The following is a 13,688-nucleotide window of genomic DNA, read 5'->3' as shown; positions in this document are numbered from 1 at the left end:
CATTACTTTACATTTTGTCTTTGGAGAAGTAATCAGAGCTAAGTGGGTAAATAGTGTGCTTAAGATATAGATTATGTACTTACTTATTCAGCCATGCTGCTTTGGCTTCCATTACACTTGATGCCACCATCGTTAGAGCTCATTTTAATGTCACTTCCTCCCAAATTCCATAGACGCAGGAGCCTTGTGCAATGGGTACAACCTTTTTTTTCCTCCCTCCTATATCCATTCATTGAGAGCTTTGATACATTAGATTTAAACAAGTAATGGAGTCAGTTGAATCCTAATTGAAAAGATATCATAGTTTAGTTGAGATAAGGGATGAATCCCAAGCAAAACATGCAATAGCACACAAAATTGCGGAGAAAATACTGTAATGGATGACAACCAGTGAAATAAACAGCAAATTAACAAATTATCTACCCCATTAAGTATAATCACAGATAAAAAATAAAATGATAAAAATAGAGTCCAATAATCCAAAATTTTTCTACATTCAAATATGAAAATCTATGCATCAACAAAGACACAAACCAGTGAATATAGCATATTATTGTATAAATGTTACTTATTGCCCAAGTGCTCTTAGCAGCCTCATTTTTTTTTGAATTGGCAATGAAAAAGACCTTAATCAGGCCAAGATTGACAAAGAGTTCCAAGAATTTTTCTATTTTATTTTGCTTTTTGCATTTTGGTGAGAACCAAAAGAATTCAAGCTAATGAGCACTGACTTGTGGCAGGCTTATTTCAGTTATCCTCAACTACCAAATCCTGCTAAACTTTCACTGCACAGTGCAGAACCCCACCACCCCATAGCTCAATTTGATGCAAATCATACAAAAAAAAGGACTTGTGTTTCTTGGATTATCAATGTAATTTTTCTCAGTAAGATAATGTGTCATTCTTCAGTAATTACTTTGAAATAATAAAAATAAAACAACCCCCTGTCAATGTTCATAGAAAAAAATAATAATAACAATCTTCCACCTACTGAAAATTACATTTTCATATTGATCTACCTTGAATAAACACTCGTGTAACTGTTTCACACACACACAAAGTCAATGGCCACTGCAGTTACCCCTCACCTTAAAACAAACCATCTAATCACAAGTCATACAACTACAAAACCCAAAAAAACAAAAACCAAAGAGAGAGAGAGAGAGATCTACATGAACCAACCTGAGAAGACCCATCAACCATGGATTAAACAGACTTCCCTAGCTAGCAAGCAAGGTATCACACACACCCCCATGAACACTCTCTGGTTCATATGGTTGATGGCACTAAGGTTCCTTTCCAAAACTTTCTCAAAACTGTGAATGAGCTTAGTTGAACTGAACTGGAGATGAATTTTCGTGGTGGGTATTGAACACAAGTACTTTATATGTCATTGTTGGTTTTACCTGTTGCATGACTCGCTCGGGGATGTCATCGCTGGTGTTGCATTTTGTGGTGGTTGTGTAACTGGTGTTGGTCATGGTGAGTCATGTGGCCGGTCTTTCTGTATGTCTATAATAGTGATTATATATATATATATATATATATATATATATTTTGTTAGGGTGCTATTGACCATACTGTCCGAATAGTGTTCTTTCCTTCCACATTTATGAAAGGTCCATTAATTAAATTTATAAGGGTCTATTAAAAATGTGAGAGAAGGAAACATAATTTTTTCATGTTCCAAAACTACTTAAGAATTTTCCGAAAAATGAGATCTAAGTACACTTAAAAAAAAAATTTAGGATACTTTTGTTTTACCTTTATACAATTCAAAATTTTCATTTTTGATTATCCATGTTTGATTTTGTTTTCGAATTGATCATACCGTCTATTACTATAAGTAAATAAGTAAAGTGACATTCATTAACACATTGATTTTGCTTGTAGTTTACCCGTAAACCAACGGAAATAATCTCATTCAAATAGCTGTTCATGCCATGGACAGCAAATAATACGAATTTCAATTATTAGAAACATAATTAAAACGGTAGAGTGTAGAATAATGATAATTTAAAGTTAATCCAGTTTTCTTTTTTCTTTTTTTTTTTTAATTTGAAAGAGTAGGGAGATAGTTTGTAAAAACCCAAATAACAGATTTGTAAGACTCAAATAATATTGGGTCATGGGCAAGAACAAGCCTAACACGTACTCCCCAGATAAAAGCCTCTACAAAGGGCATATATCTTAGGCCGTGAATTAAAAGATACATCATTATCCGTCCAACGATAAATTACCCTCGGTAAAATACTTCTACCAAGCTAACAATGTCAGCTTAAGTTCCAAGCCTCTGAGGAATAGTCTCAAAATAAATGGGACTATCCAAGGACGCTTTCTAAAACTTCCAGATAAATTTACAATAATCAATCTGACACACTTGCATTTAATTTTGGATAATTGATTAGGATAAGATAATAAGCCCCAAAAGTCTTTATTCATCCTAACGTTGAGGAAAGAAGAGCCCAATACTCCAATAGGACAAAGGGCTGTCCAGTTGAATAAGGACATCTCATGCTAAAGAAGAAAAATGAGCAAATACAATAAACGATAAAGATGATCCTTTTATCCCAAAAAAAAGGGCTAAAGATGAAGAAGAAGAGGAAGGTGAAGTATAAAAGGAAAGAGGTTTATAGAAAGAGGGAGATTTTTTCCAGATTTTGAGAGAAATGAAAAGAGAGATACACAGTATAAAATGTAGTGAGAAAAACTTGATGAATAAAGCTTTGATCCTATATTATTCAGGAAATTGTTTGGTTTTTACTCAAATCTCCCATTGTGGATTATTACAAACCCGTAATATAAATTAATTGTGATCATAAACCTAGATTAATCAAAGTTTAATTATGTGCTTCCACGTAAAGTTAACCCACTTTGACTGTTAATTGAGTGCCCGTAGAGTTTAAAACATAGCATCAACGTACGTGTACAATCCATTATAAACCTAAAATAAAATCTGTAGTGGATTAATTGGAGCTGGACTTTAATTGGAGAGAAAGTACTTATAATAATAGATCTTGATGCATGATTGCATTCTCAAATCATTTTTTTATGAAACCTACGTCAAATTTTAATCCAACGGATTACTGTTTTTTACTGCTATTAGTCCATAGTTTTCAAAGATAATATAGTACAAAATTAATCCAACGTGAGTTTAATCATTGCAATCTAGGACTACTTGAATAATTTGTGTCATCTATGGTTGGTTTGTGTCCAATGAAATTGTGAATAGAGCATTAGTTGAATGCACTACATTTGTTAAAAGATGTCCTTATAGCACGCTCACATATTGTGTTGATTCCTCCCATGTCATCGAATCCAAATTGATTTCATATGAGACCAAAATGTAAGCCATCCAATATGCTAACAATGCCATCATTGTTGGAAAGGACCCTTAATTCTTTTTTTTTTTTTTTAATAGATGGATTAGTTGAATTGATTGGAAGAAGGAGAGTCTTTTGTCCTCCCACTCAATTTTGATAAACCATATGAACAAATCGGTCTACTAATTTTTGGTCAATACCTAGATAGCAACCTTTTTAAATAATTTATAGCAAAAGGCAAGGATAAAAGCAAAATTCCAAAAAGAAAAAGTGGAGGCTGCTTTCAAAAAAAAATATTGTCATTCAAGATCTATCAAGACGCACGATTGAGTGTTTTGTGTAAAACAAATGCATATGTGTCCATACTTGATACAATAAGGAAATTATTAAATAGAAAAAAGATATTCAGAATGATTACAAATATTTTATTTTAGAAAAAAAATTACTATAGCGTGGCCTATTTTCACATTGAAATTTATTGTAATAATGCTCTTTAAATGTTTGTATAAAGAAAAGCATTACATCCATAATATTTTTACAACAAATTTTAAGTGGTAAGTTATTATTAATTTTCATTTGAATCTACTGTTAAAATTACTTTTTTATCTACAATTAACAACCCGTCAATTCGTTGTGAAAATGTGGTATACATAGCATTTTCATTATATAAAAGACCTTCTCACTTGAGAAAGACTAATATACTTTCCCATTGATATTTCCTTGAAACTTGGGCTAGGCCTCTTCGCAAGCTTGGGTTGTTGGGTAGGCCCCTTTAAACATGGTCCTTATTGTGGTATACTCTATGGTTATGGATCCCTTTATGTTTTGACTCCTGTGTTGAGATTCTTTGGGCCAACACTTTTAACTTGGGCCCCTAAAAATTTGGGCTTATTACCAATTTAATGTGGCCCGATGTATGAAAGTATTATCAAAATTAAAAAAGGAAAACGAAAAAGAAATTATAAAATAATGCATTAATATAATCTTCCATTAATGAAAACAACGATTTTAATTAAGAAAGTTCTTTCTGTTCAATAGTTGCCTACTTTATCTTTACATTTGGATTAGCCAAAGTAATACGGAGTAGATTAACCCTAACTTTCAAAAGTTAGTAATGTTATTTATTTATTTGTTTATTTTAGAATCAAAAGGTTCCAACATTTCCAACATTGATTTTTTCCCCCCAATGTTTGATCTATCTATTCAATTATGAATCTTAAATCATAGTGTTTATGAACAGTTTTTTTGTCTCAATTTTGTTTACAAATAATTTGATATTTAGTTTTTTATTATTTTAAAATTAGCTTTTAAGTTTTACACCATATATTTAATTGTAGAGCAATGTTTATTACACACATTCTTATAAACACGTATAAAAAAACAACTAAACTGTGACTTGAAGTCATAAAAAAGCAATTGAAACTATAACTTGAAAATTGCTTTTTCATGTGTGTAACAATATATGTACAATAGTTTTTATCCTTTATATATAAATTACTAAAAATTATACTTTTTTTTTTTAATAAATACTATGCGATTAAGTTTTTTTTTTTTGAGGGAATTTCAACCTATGACGTCTGCTCCTGATAATAGCTCTTTATCATCAAACCAAGATACCAATCAATTTTTTGGTGTAGACGGAGATTGAACCCCAGATCTCTTATACTATGCAAATAAGTTGTTTCTGAATGCACTCTAGTATCAACCATAGTATAAGATTCCCTTTTTCATTTTTATAGTTGGGCAATTTTATTATTATTATTTTAAAATCTAAACTATGAAAAATGATACATTATATAAACCAAATTTAGGATTTTTTTTTTTTTTTTTTTTTTTGGTAAACCAAATTTAGGTTGTGCTCAGTACAAAAGACCCTACTTTTGTCACATAATCTCATCCCAAACTTAACAACGTTAAGATTATAAAATAATAAACCAAAAACAAAAAACCTGACACTAGAGGAATCTTTTCAGGAAAAATAAAATAAAATAAACACCAAGACAAAGTCAATAAATTTATATAATAATACTAACAAATACCACCAATATTATTTTAACAAAAATTATAAACTAATGGAATAAATATAAAAATAATAATTAAAATTTGTTCATATTTAAAAAATTGACATGTTAATTTTTTTTTATAAACAAAAGTAAAATGTGTAGTACTTATCATCTTAAAGAAAAAAAAAATCATACACCAATGGCGTACCATCGCAATCCACAAAAGTCCAATGTTAATTTCACTTCTAGCAAATAAAATATACTAGGAGTCTATAAAATGTCTTGAACATTCTGTTTAAACATAGTTTCCGATGCTCATTTTTCTCCTCTCTCGCGATGATTAGAGACCAAGTTTGAGTTTATCAATTTAAGGATCAAGTTGGTCAGTTTTGAAAAATTGTAGACTTGACTTACATTAGCTAAAACGTCAAGGTGTTAATTGTATTTTACCCAAAAAAATTAAATAAAATTTGAACTCATTCCATCTCAATTTGTTTGTCATCTATTTGAGATGTTCCAAAATATTGTCATATTTCTAAAAATAAAACCCATTAATTTACTAATGTTTATGTTATATCCCTACAATTTAGTTCTATAGTTGCATTTCCAATATTCTTTTTTGGTTATGTTTTCTCAGTTCTGCTTCTCCTCCTCCGTTCCTTGCTTCTCAAATTGATAACAGTGGTTGGTATTAGCAAAAACAATGGGCGCATTAGAGTTGATTGAAGTTTCTCTAGCTCTTCTTTGTTGGTTTACAAGTATGTGAATTAACCAAGGTCACAGTTGGAATCTCTACCAATAGAACATCTAAGTCTTTGTCGTCCCATCATTATGAATATAATTGGTTTAAAAGTTCTTTGCCATTGATGATTAGCTCTTAAGCAATTTCCTGTAGCGTCTCTGCCTTGTTTGGAGAGGTAGATTTTGACATATACATATGGAGAAAGCTGTGTATGAAGGTAATGTTGAGGGTGGGTTGTAGTATGAACTATGTATTCTTAAAAGCAAAAGGCTTTTTGTACTTGTAAATGAGTTTTGAAATGTGAAATTTTCATTTTTTAAAGTCAGTATCCCCGTTGTGTTCTGTACTAGCAAATTTAAAGAAAATAAAATTTTATATTCCATGCCTCACATTTTTAAAATATTGATGGTAAAAAATTTAGGTGTTTCACATATAAAATGATTTACATATTATTGGCTGTATTATAAACAATTTCTATATTTGAAATTATATTGTTATTCAATGCAATGACAAGGTATTTGGGTAAGGGTAAGGCGATTTAACATAATCTCTTCAAAACTTTGTAACATAATTCCTTTAAAATTTTGTAAAAAATGGAGTTTTGTATATTAAACATGAATATAATAACAATAAATTATTATTTAATATAATGGCAAGCACGTGACTTGCATATTGCATGTGCTTCCCCACTAGTAGTGCTCATAAATTAATAATACCACCAATATTATTTTAACAAAAATTATAAACTAATGCAATAAATAAAATAAAAAAGTTAATTAAAATTTGTTTATATTTAAAAATTGACATATTAATTTTTTTTAATAAACAAAAGTAAAATGTGTAGTAGTTATTCAGCAAAAAAAAAAAAGGGTAGTAGTTATCATCTTAACTCCTCCAAAGAAAAAAAAAATCATACATCAATGGGCACCATCATAATCCACAAAAGTCCAATGTTAATTCCACTTCTTGCAAAGAAAAAATCCCAAGAGTCTAAAATGTCTTAAATATTCTGTCTAAATATAGTTTCTGTTACTCATTTTTCTTCTCTCTCATGATGATTAGAGATCAAGTTTGAGTGTATCAATTTAAGAATCCAGTTGGTTACTTTTGAAAAATTGTGAACTTGACTTATATTAGCTCTAATCTCAAGGTGTAAATGGTATTTTATAAAAAAAAAAAAAATTAATTAAAATTTGTATTATATTAAATTTTTGACATATTAAATTTTTTGTTCATAAACATAAGTAAAAAAATCATACACCAATGACAAGCCATAGTAAAATTCACAAAAGTCCAATACTAATTCCCCTAGCAAAGAAAATATCCTAGAAATCTAAAAGTCTTCTCTCTCATGCAAATCAAAGACCAAGTTTGGTTTTCTCACTTTAATGATCAAGTTGATCAATTTATTAAAAAAAAAAAAAATCTCAAACCTAACTAACATTAACCCAAACCTCAAAATGTTTATTGTATTTTATTAAAAAATTTAATTAAATTTTGAATTATATTTAAAATAGTCATATTGTAAAATGTGTGGCAGTAGTTATCAATAATCATCATAAAAAATAAAATAAAAATAAAAATAAAATAAATGTTAAGCCAATGGCGTGCCGTCGTAAATTCACAGAAGTCGAGTGCTAATTCCACTCCTTCACAAAAGAAAATATCTAAAATTTCTCGAAGTTTCTTTCTTAACATATTTTTACTCTTCTCTCCCTTACAACACAGATTCCTCGTCTCTTCTTAGATATTTTATTCTCTCTCCAAAGCCATCTCTCTCTTAAAAACTCACCACCTTTGCTTTCTTTTCTTTCTCGTTCTCCTCTCTCTCTCTATGGTTTAGGTAACTATACACACACCACACCAAATTTTTTTTATATTTTTTTTTTTTTGGTTTTTCTCTTAGGGATCTGTTAATTCAGTTACTTTTTCGGTTGTAAAAGTTATTCGGTTATTCGTGGATCCGGGTCAATGGATCGGGAAGGAGGAGGATCCAACGGTGGATCTTCCTTCTCGTACTACTCCGTCCTCGGAATTCGCAAAGACGCTTCCTTCTCCGATGTCCGCTCCGCCTATCGTAAACTCGCTCTGGTCAGTCAGCCCCCTTAAAACGCCACCGTTTTCTTTCCCTCCCCAAAACGCCGTCGTTTCCGTTTTGTTTTTTTAATTTTGTTTTTTGTGTTTTTTTTTTAGAAGTGGCACCCGGACAGGTGGGCACGGAACTCCGGGGCGGCGACGGCGGAGGCCAAGCGGCGATTTCAGCAAATCCAAGAGGCTTACTCCGGTAACTTTATCATACCCTCAAAAAAAGAAACGGTGTCGTTTAAATTCCCGTTATAATGTGCTGACGTGGAGATGTAACGGACGTTAAATTGTAACAGTATTATCCGACGAGGCAAAGAGGTCAATGTACGACGTGGGACTCTACAATCCTCTGGAGGACGAAGACGAAGTACGTATCTTTTGGTTTTTTTTTTTTTTTTTTTTTTTTTTTTTTTTTTTTTTTTGGGGTGGTAAAACGATGTCGTTTGGTCTTGTACGCGGTAAAATACTAAAATGATTGCCTTGGAAATATCATTAAACTTTATTTTGTTTTACCTTTTAGCCCATGATGAATTTTTTTTTTTTTTTTTTTAATGCAGGATTTTTGTGATTTTATGCAAGAGATGTTGTCCATGATGAACAACGTGAAGGACGAGGTAGCATTTATATATTTATTTACATTTTATAAAAATTAAATGTGTGTGGTTGTTTTTTTTTAATAATAAAATATTGTGAGGGTATAATGGTAATTTCGTGGTTTTAATAATAGGGGGATAGTTTTGAGGACCTGCAGAGGATGTTTAAGGAGATGGTCGGTGGAGATGGGATGACGACGATGATGGGGTTTGACATCAGCGAGGATCCGACGGTTACGAAGAAGGCACGTGTCAGTCAATCGAAGGGTAACGCGGCAAAGCGCAGCAATTCTCGCTGTTAGTGCAATGTACCGGATCATAAGGATCCTAATTCTAAATTCTAAATTCCAAATTCACCCCCCTTTCAATTATGTACTAATTTAGCGTTAAGATCTCATTGTGTTTGGGGAATATTTTAGGGGGTTTAGTTTAGGAGTGTAATTCAATTTACTTTGGTTGTTTTAGGAATTTTAATTTTAAAAAATCAAAGTGAAGTTGGGATGGAACATGTGGGTGTTTTTTTTTAAATAAATGAAACTTTGCCTTCCATTTTATTATGAATCTTGAGATGGGATTTGTTTTTTTGTATTATTTTAGTCTCTTTCTTGTTGATGTATCCAAAATTGGCGATAAAGCAAGCATTTTTTATTATGTGGGGTTGTGATGGAATTGTCAAAAATGGCATATATTGACATGTAAAATGTGACAAGTGATAAATAATTCCCACTTGGTGAATTATGTGGCATGTGATTTTGTACGTGTACGGACATGTAGACACTTGCGGGATGTGCCCCATGCAAAACTAACGTGACACACAATAATGGGCCATCTATTATTTGGTGGGGCATGTTATGTGTGTATGATTATTGATAAGTAGTTGGCGACGAAGTTGAAGGGTGTGCAATTTCACGTATTTTTAAGTCTAGGACTCTAGGCTAGAATTTTGTCTGGTTTAGTTTAGTGTTGTTTTTCAATGTTAAAGTAGTAAGGGAATCAGTCTTGATTTACTTAATTGTGTGTGATCATAGCAGTCGCAAATTATGCATATGCAATTCTTAATCATGGTAGTGCCCTGAGTGTCTTTGATGGCTAAATCTTGAAAGGACCTTGCAAGTTATTCAAGATTGCCCTTTGACAAAGGAGTTGAGGGTAGAATGGTTACATTAAAATTTGACTAATATATCTTTAAGCTCTTTTCAAATGATGCCTTAAAATATTTTATTTGCTTATGGAATTTGGCAACTTGGGCTTTCTAAAAATAATAGGATATTCAGTCCTCCTTCTGAAACACTTAATTAGCTTATGTATCAAACTTTACATTTAGTTGCAAAATTTTATCACCTTGCATATCATTCAAAAACAAAAGGTACAAAAATCACTAAAATAATATATTGGCATCCTCCACAACCCCCTATTGTTACTTTATATACAGATGATAGTTCTAAATATAATCCTGGTAAAGTAGGAGGTGGCGGTGTATTAAGAGATAGGTTTTTTAATTCACATTGGCATTGCCTCAAATAATATTGCAAAAATATGGGCTGTTAGATATGGTTTAAAAATGGCCTAGGAATTAGGGTATAAACATATAAATCTTGAAGTTAATTCTCAAATTCTCCTTAATTGGCTAACATATGGTGTTCTAGCCTTAGAACCTTCTGTTTTGATTTTGGATTGCAGGATACTACTCGATTAAGAATGGATTGTCCTTTCATGTCATGTCTTTTGTAAAGCAAATGGTATGGCAGATGAACTAGTAAAAATGGACGGAAGCACCAATGCAGTGTTAGAGAATATAATGAATGTCCAAATTTTGTTTATATAAAATATGTGTGTGATATTTTGCAACTAGGCATTCCTCGCGAGTAACTAATGGACAATACTTGTAACAATGATTCTTACTTAATAAATAAATCATTTGTTTTATTAAAAAAAAAAAATTAGGACCCGTTTGTTCCTGTTGAAACAACAGTTTTCAGTGTTTAAATACTATTATATATATTTTCACACACTTTTAACCCACACATATTTTCAAAAAATACAAATAACGTTATTAGAAATCTCTTAACAAACGGGTCAGAATTTTCAAAGTATATTATAATTTATGTAAAATAATGTCACTTCAATAAAATTGTGTCGGCTGCATATGGTGTTCTAGCCCTAGAACCTTCTGTTTTGATTTTGGATTGCAGGATACTACTCGATTAAGAATGGACTGTCCTTTCATGTCATGTCTTTTGTAAAGCAAATGGTATGGCAGATGAACTAGTAAAAATGGACGGAAGCACCAATGCAGTGTTAGAGAATATAATGAATGTCCAAATTTTGTTTATATAAAATATGTGTGTGATATTTTGCAACTAGGCATTCCTCGCGAGTAACTAATGGACAATACTTGTAACAATGATTCTTACTTAATAAATAAATCATTTGTTTTATTAAAAAAAAAAAATTAGGACCCGTTTGTTCCTGTTGAAACAACAGTTTTCAGTGTTTAAATACTATTATATATATTTTCACACACTTTTAACCCACACATATTTTCAAAAAATACAAATAACGTTATTAGAAATCTCTTAACAAACGGGTCAGAATTTTCAAAGTATATTATAATTTATGTAAAATAATGTCACTTCAATAAAATTGTGTCGGCTGCATAATTCCTAATGGATTTGATTAAAGCTTTGTTTGGATTCTCCTATGTTTGCTGCGTTTTTTCTCTTACGTTTTTTTTTTTTTTTTTTTAACCAAAATCTCTTGCACTATTTATGGGACATAAATAACGCATTTATGCTAATGAATAATAACCCACGCCTCTATAGTAACTTTTTTTATTATTTTCAGTTTTCAATTTTCAACAAAATAAGCGATATCCAAACGCACATTATGTTTTTATTTGCCTCACAATTTCCAAAGCTAAAATTAAAAAATAAATAGATAAATTCTTTCAAGATTTGGCCGTACTTATAAAATGAACAAAAAAAAAAAAAAAAAAAAAGCAAACAAAGATGACATCCATATTTCCAAATGTTACCATATGTATGTAAAAGTGAATTGATTCATTACATTCTTGGCGTATAATGATCATTATACAAATATAAAGTTTCTTGGCGTATGATGATCATATGCTGTTAATCCCGCAACTCGAATCATTTCCCTCTTAGATTCTTAAGCACTTTATACATGAAAAGATACCAATTCAACTACAAGACCTTTGACACACCTATATACACTTAAAATAAGCTAATATAAAATTTCTATCTTGAATTGTAAAAATAATAATAATAAAAAAAAAATTAAAAAAAAAAAAAAAAAACTGGTTAAGAAATAAGCATCAACTACATTAAAATAGAATCAGTTCTGTTGGATAATTGTTACACTTACGTGCCCCCACAGCTTTTCTCGGTATCTTATTTTTTCATTATTTTCAATCAAATCATGGTTTGTAGCCTTGTAGGCTACTAGAAAAATATCACAGTTTTGTGGACCAGGAAAAATGTTAGAATATTAAAGATTTGAAGTATGCTTTCGGCAAGATGTTAGTTGGACAGAAAAGCTTATAGAGGGCCCCAAAGACTTTTGACCTTGGATGAAGATGAAGGCTTTTGTTTGTGACAGAGTTGTGTCAGAATCAGAGGCTTCTAGACCATATGCTTAGATAGATATTTTGTCTAGGCTCTTTGAGTCTGTGTATGTGTGTGTTAGGGGTGGTGTGGTTTGGGCTTGAACGATGTTTGTGACAAATCAAAAGGAATTTTTAGTGTTGTGGGGCTGCAATTTGCTCAACTTTGCAAGTTGCAAAAGCAGCATTTGTATTTTTTGTTGGGGGGGTGCTTGGAAGTGATGACATTTCAAAGTTTCTTCTAGCTCTCTTTGCTTAAGTTTACCTAAGTTAGCTTTCTTGGGCCTGGGCTTAACCAGAAACTGCTTATTGTTGTCCTTTTTATCTCTTAACTGGATCATTTATAATTTGCTCTTTTTTTGTTGCTAATGTTTGTTTTTAGGATTTTTTGAACATCTAACTATTCCTCATTTATGTGTAGTGCTCACATTTCACACACATCTAATAATTACAAAGAACAATTTCTTGGAGTGACTAAAGGTGTTGTTTAGAAGATTTGAACTTAAGATCTCATAAATTACATAAAACTTAATAACCACTAGACTAACCCTTAAAAGTTTTAATTTATTCAAGAGTAAGAGGTATCCATGTGGAACCATGCATGGTTGTATCTAATTTAAGCAAGATAGAGTTTTTCTTATTTTTGGGTGAACTTTCAGTTTAGCTCGATCTCAAATCTAGAATTGCAATCATATGATTGGTGAACCCCCTCCACCCTCCCCCTAAAATGATTTGATTCATAAAATTTTGTTCAAGTGTTTTAGTCAAATTCATATCTTAAAAGGCTTTGCTTTGAGGTCTCATGATGAAAAAACTTGGCAATCTTACTCGTTACTTTGTTAGTTCCTTTTTAACCAAGAAGGCAAGAATTTCTTTTTAATTGAGAACGTGAAAAACAAATAATTTTAAATACTGTGGTACTATAATCACTTTTATTTTATTAAATATAAATTATAAAATAGATTCTCTTTGTTTCAAAATAGATAGAGAAAATCATTTTCCTTCTCAAAAAAAAAAAGAAAAAAAGAAATAGACGACTGTTTGGGCTCAGATAAATTGTAAAAGGTATATGTTTACACTCCAAATCACTTGTATTTTAATGGGCTGGGCTTAGTTGGCAGAGAAAGTAATTTAGACCTATGACTTTTCCCCTTGTTGGCAAATGGAGTGGGTTTGGGTAAGGCCTAGCTGGTTGGGTTAGTTGTGATTTGAGAAAGTTATGGTCTTCGTATATTATGCAACCCCACTAGTTTCCACCAGTTTACTATTTGGGCCCAGGCTAGTAATGTACTAATGTCAACTTAGCTAATTTAAATTTCC

General features: G+C 31.2%; 1 protein-coding gene across 2 annotated transcripts; it reads left to right on the top strand.

Moving 5' to 3' along the window:
* Positions 1-7,809: 7,809 nt before the first annotated feature.
* LOC115979198 (dnaJ homolog subfamily B member 6) lies at positions 7,810-9,307 on the top strand. 2 transcript variants are annotated; one of them, XM_031101174.1, is made up of 5 exons: positions 7,810-8,159; positions 8,262-8,352; positions 8,450-8,520; positions 8,711-8,767; positions 8,905-9,307. In XM_031101174.1, exons 1-5 carry the CDS (start codon positions 8,040-8,042, stop codon positions 9,046-9,048), a joined length of 483 nt encoding a protein of 160 aa, XP_030957034.1. In that variant the 5' UTR covers positions 7,810-8,039; the 3' UTR covers positions 9,049-9,307. The 2 variants fall into 2 exon arrangements, with proteins under 2 accessions (XP_030957034.1, XP_030957033.1); XM_031101173.1 differs by having other exon boundaries at positions 7,813-8,159; positions 8,881-9,307.
* The last annotated feature ends 4,381 nt before the right edge of the window (positions 9,308-13,688 follow it).

The sequence above is a fragment of the Quercus lobata genome, chromosome 3, assembly GCF_001633185.2.
Source record: "Quercus lobata isolate SW786 chromosome 3, ValleyOak3.0 Primary Assembly, whole genome shotgun sequence".
NCBI classification, from domain to species: Eukaryota; Viridiplantae; Streptophyta; class Magnoliopsida; order Fagales; family Fagaceae; genus Quercus; species Quercus lobata.
The sequence above is the reverse complement of the archived record's forward strand: the minus strand, read 5'-3'. Positions and strand labels throughout refer to the sequence as shown.

What these genes read in the sequence shown, in the direction of transcription:
- LOC115979198 (XM_031101173.1), top strand. Translation starts at nt 8,040, where the DNA reads ATGGATCGGGAAGGAGGAGGATCCAACGGTGGATCTTCCTTCTCGTAC. An exon ending in AATCCAAGAGGCTTACTCCG is followed by an intron (nt 8,353 to 8,449) that starts GTAACTTTATCA and finishes AAATTGTAACAG; the next exon opens with TATTATCCGACGAGGCAAAG. An exon ending in TGAACAACGTGAAGGACGAG is followed by an intron (nt 8,768 to 8,880) that starts GTAGCATTTATA and finishes TTTTAATAATAG; the next exon opens with GGGGATAGTTTTGAGGACCT.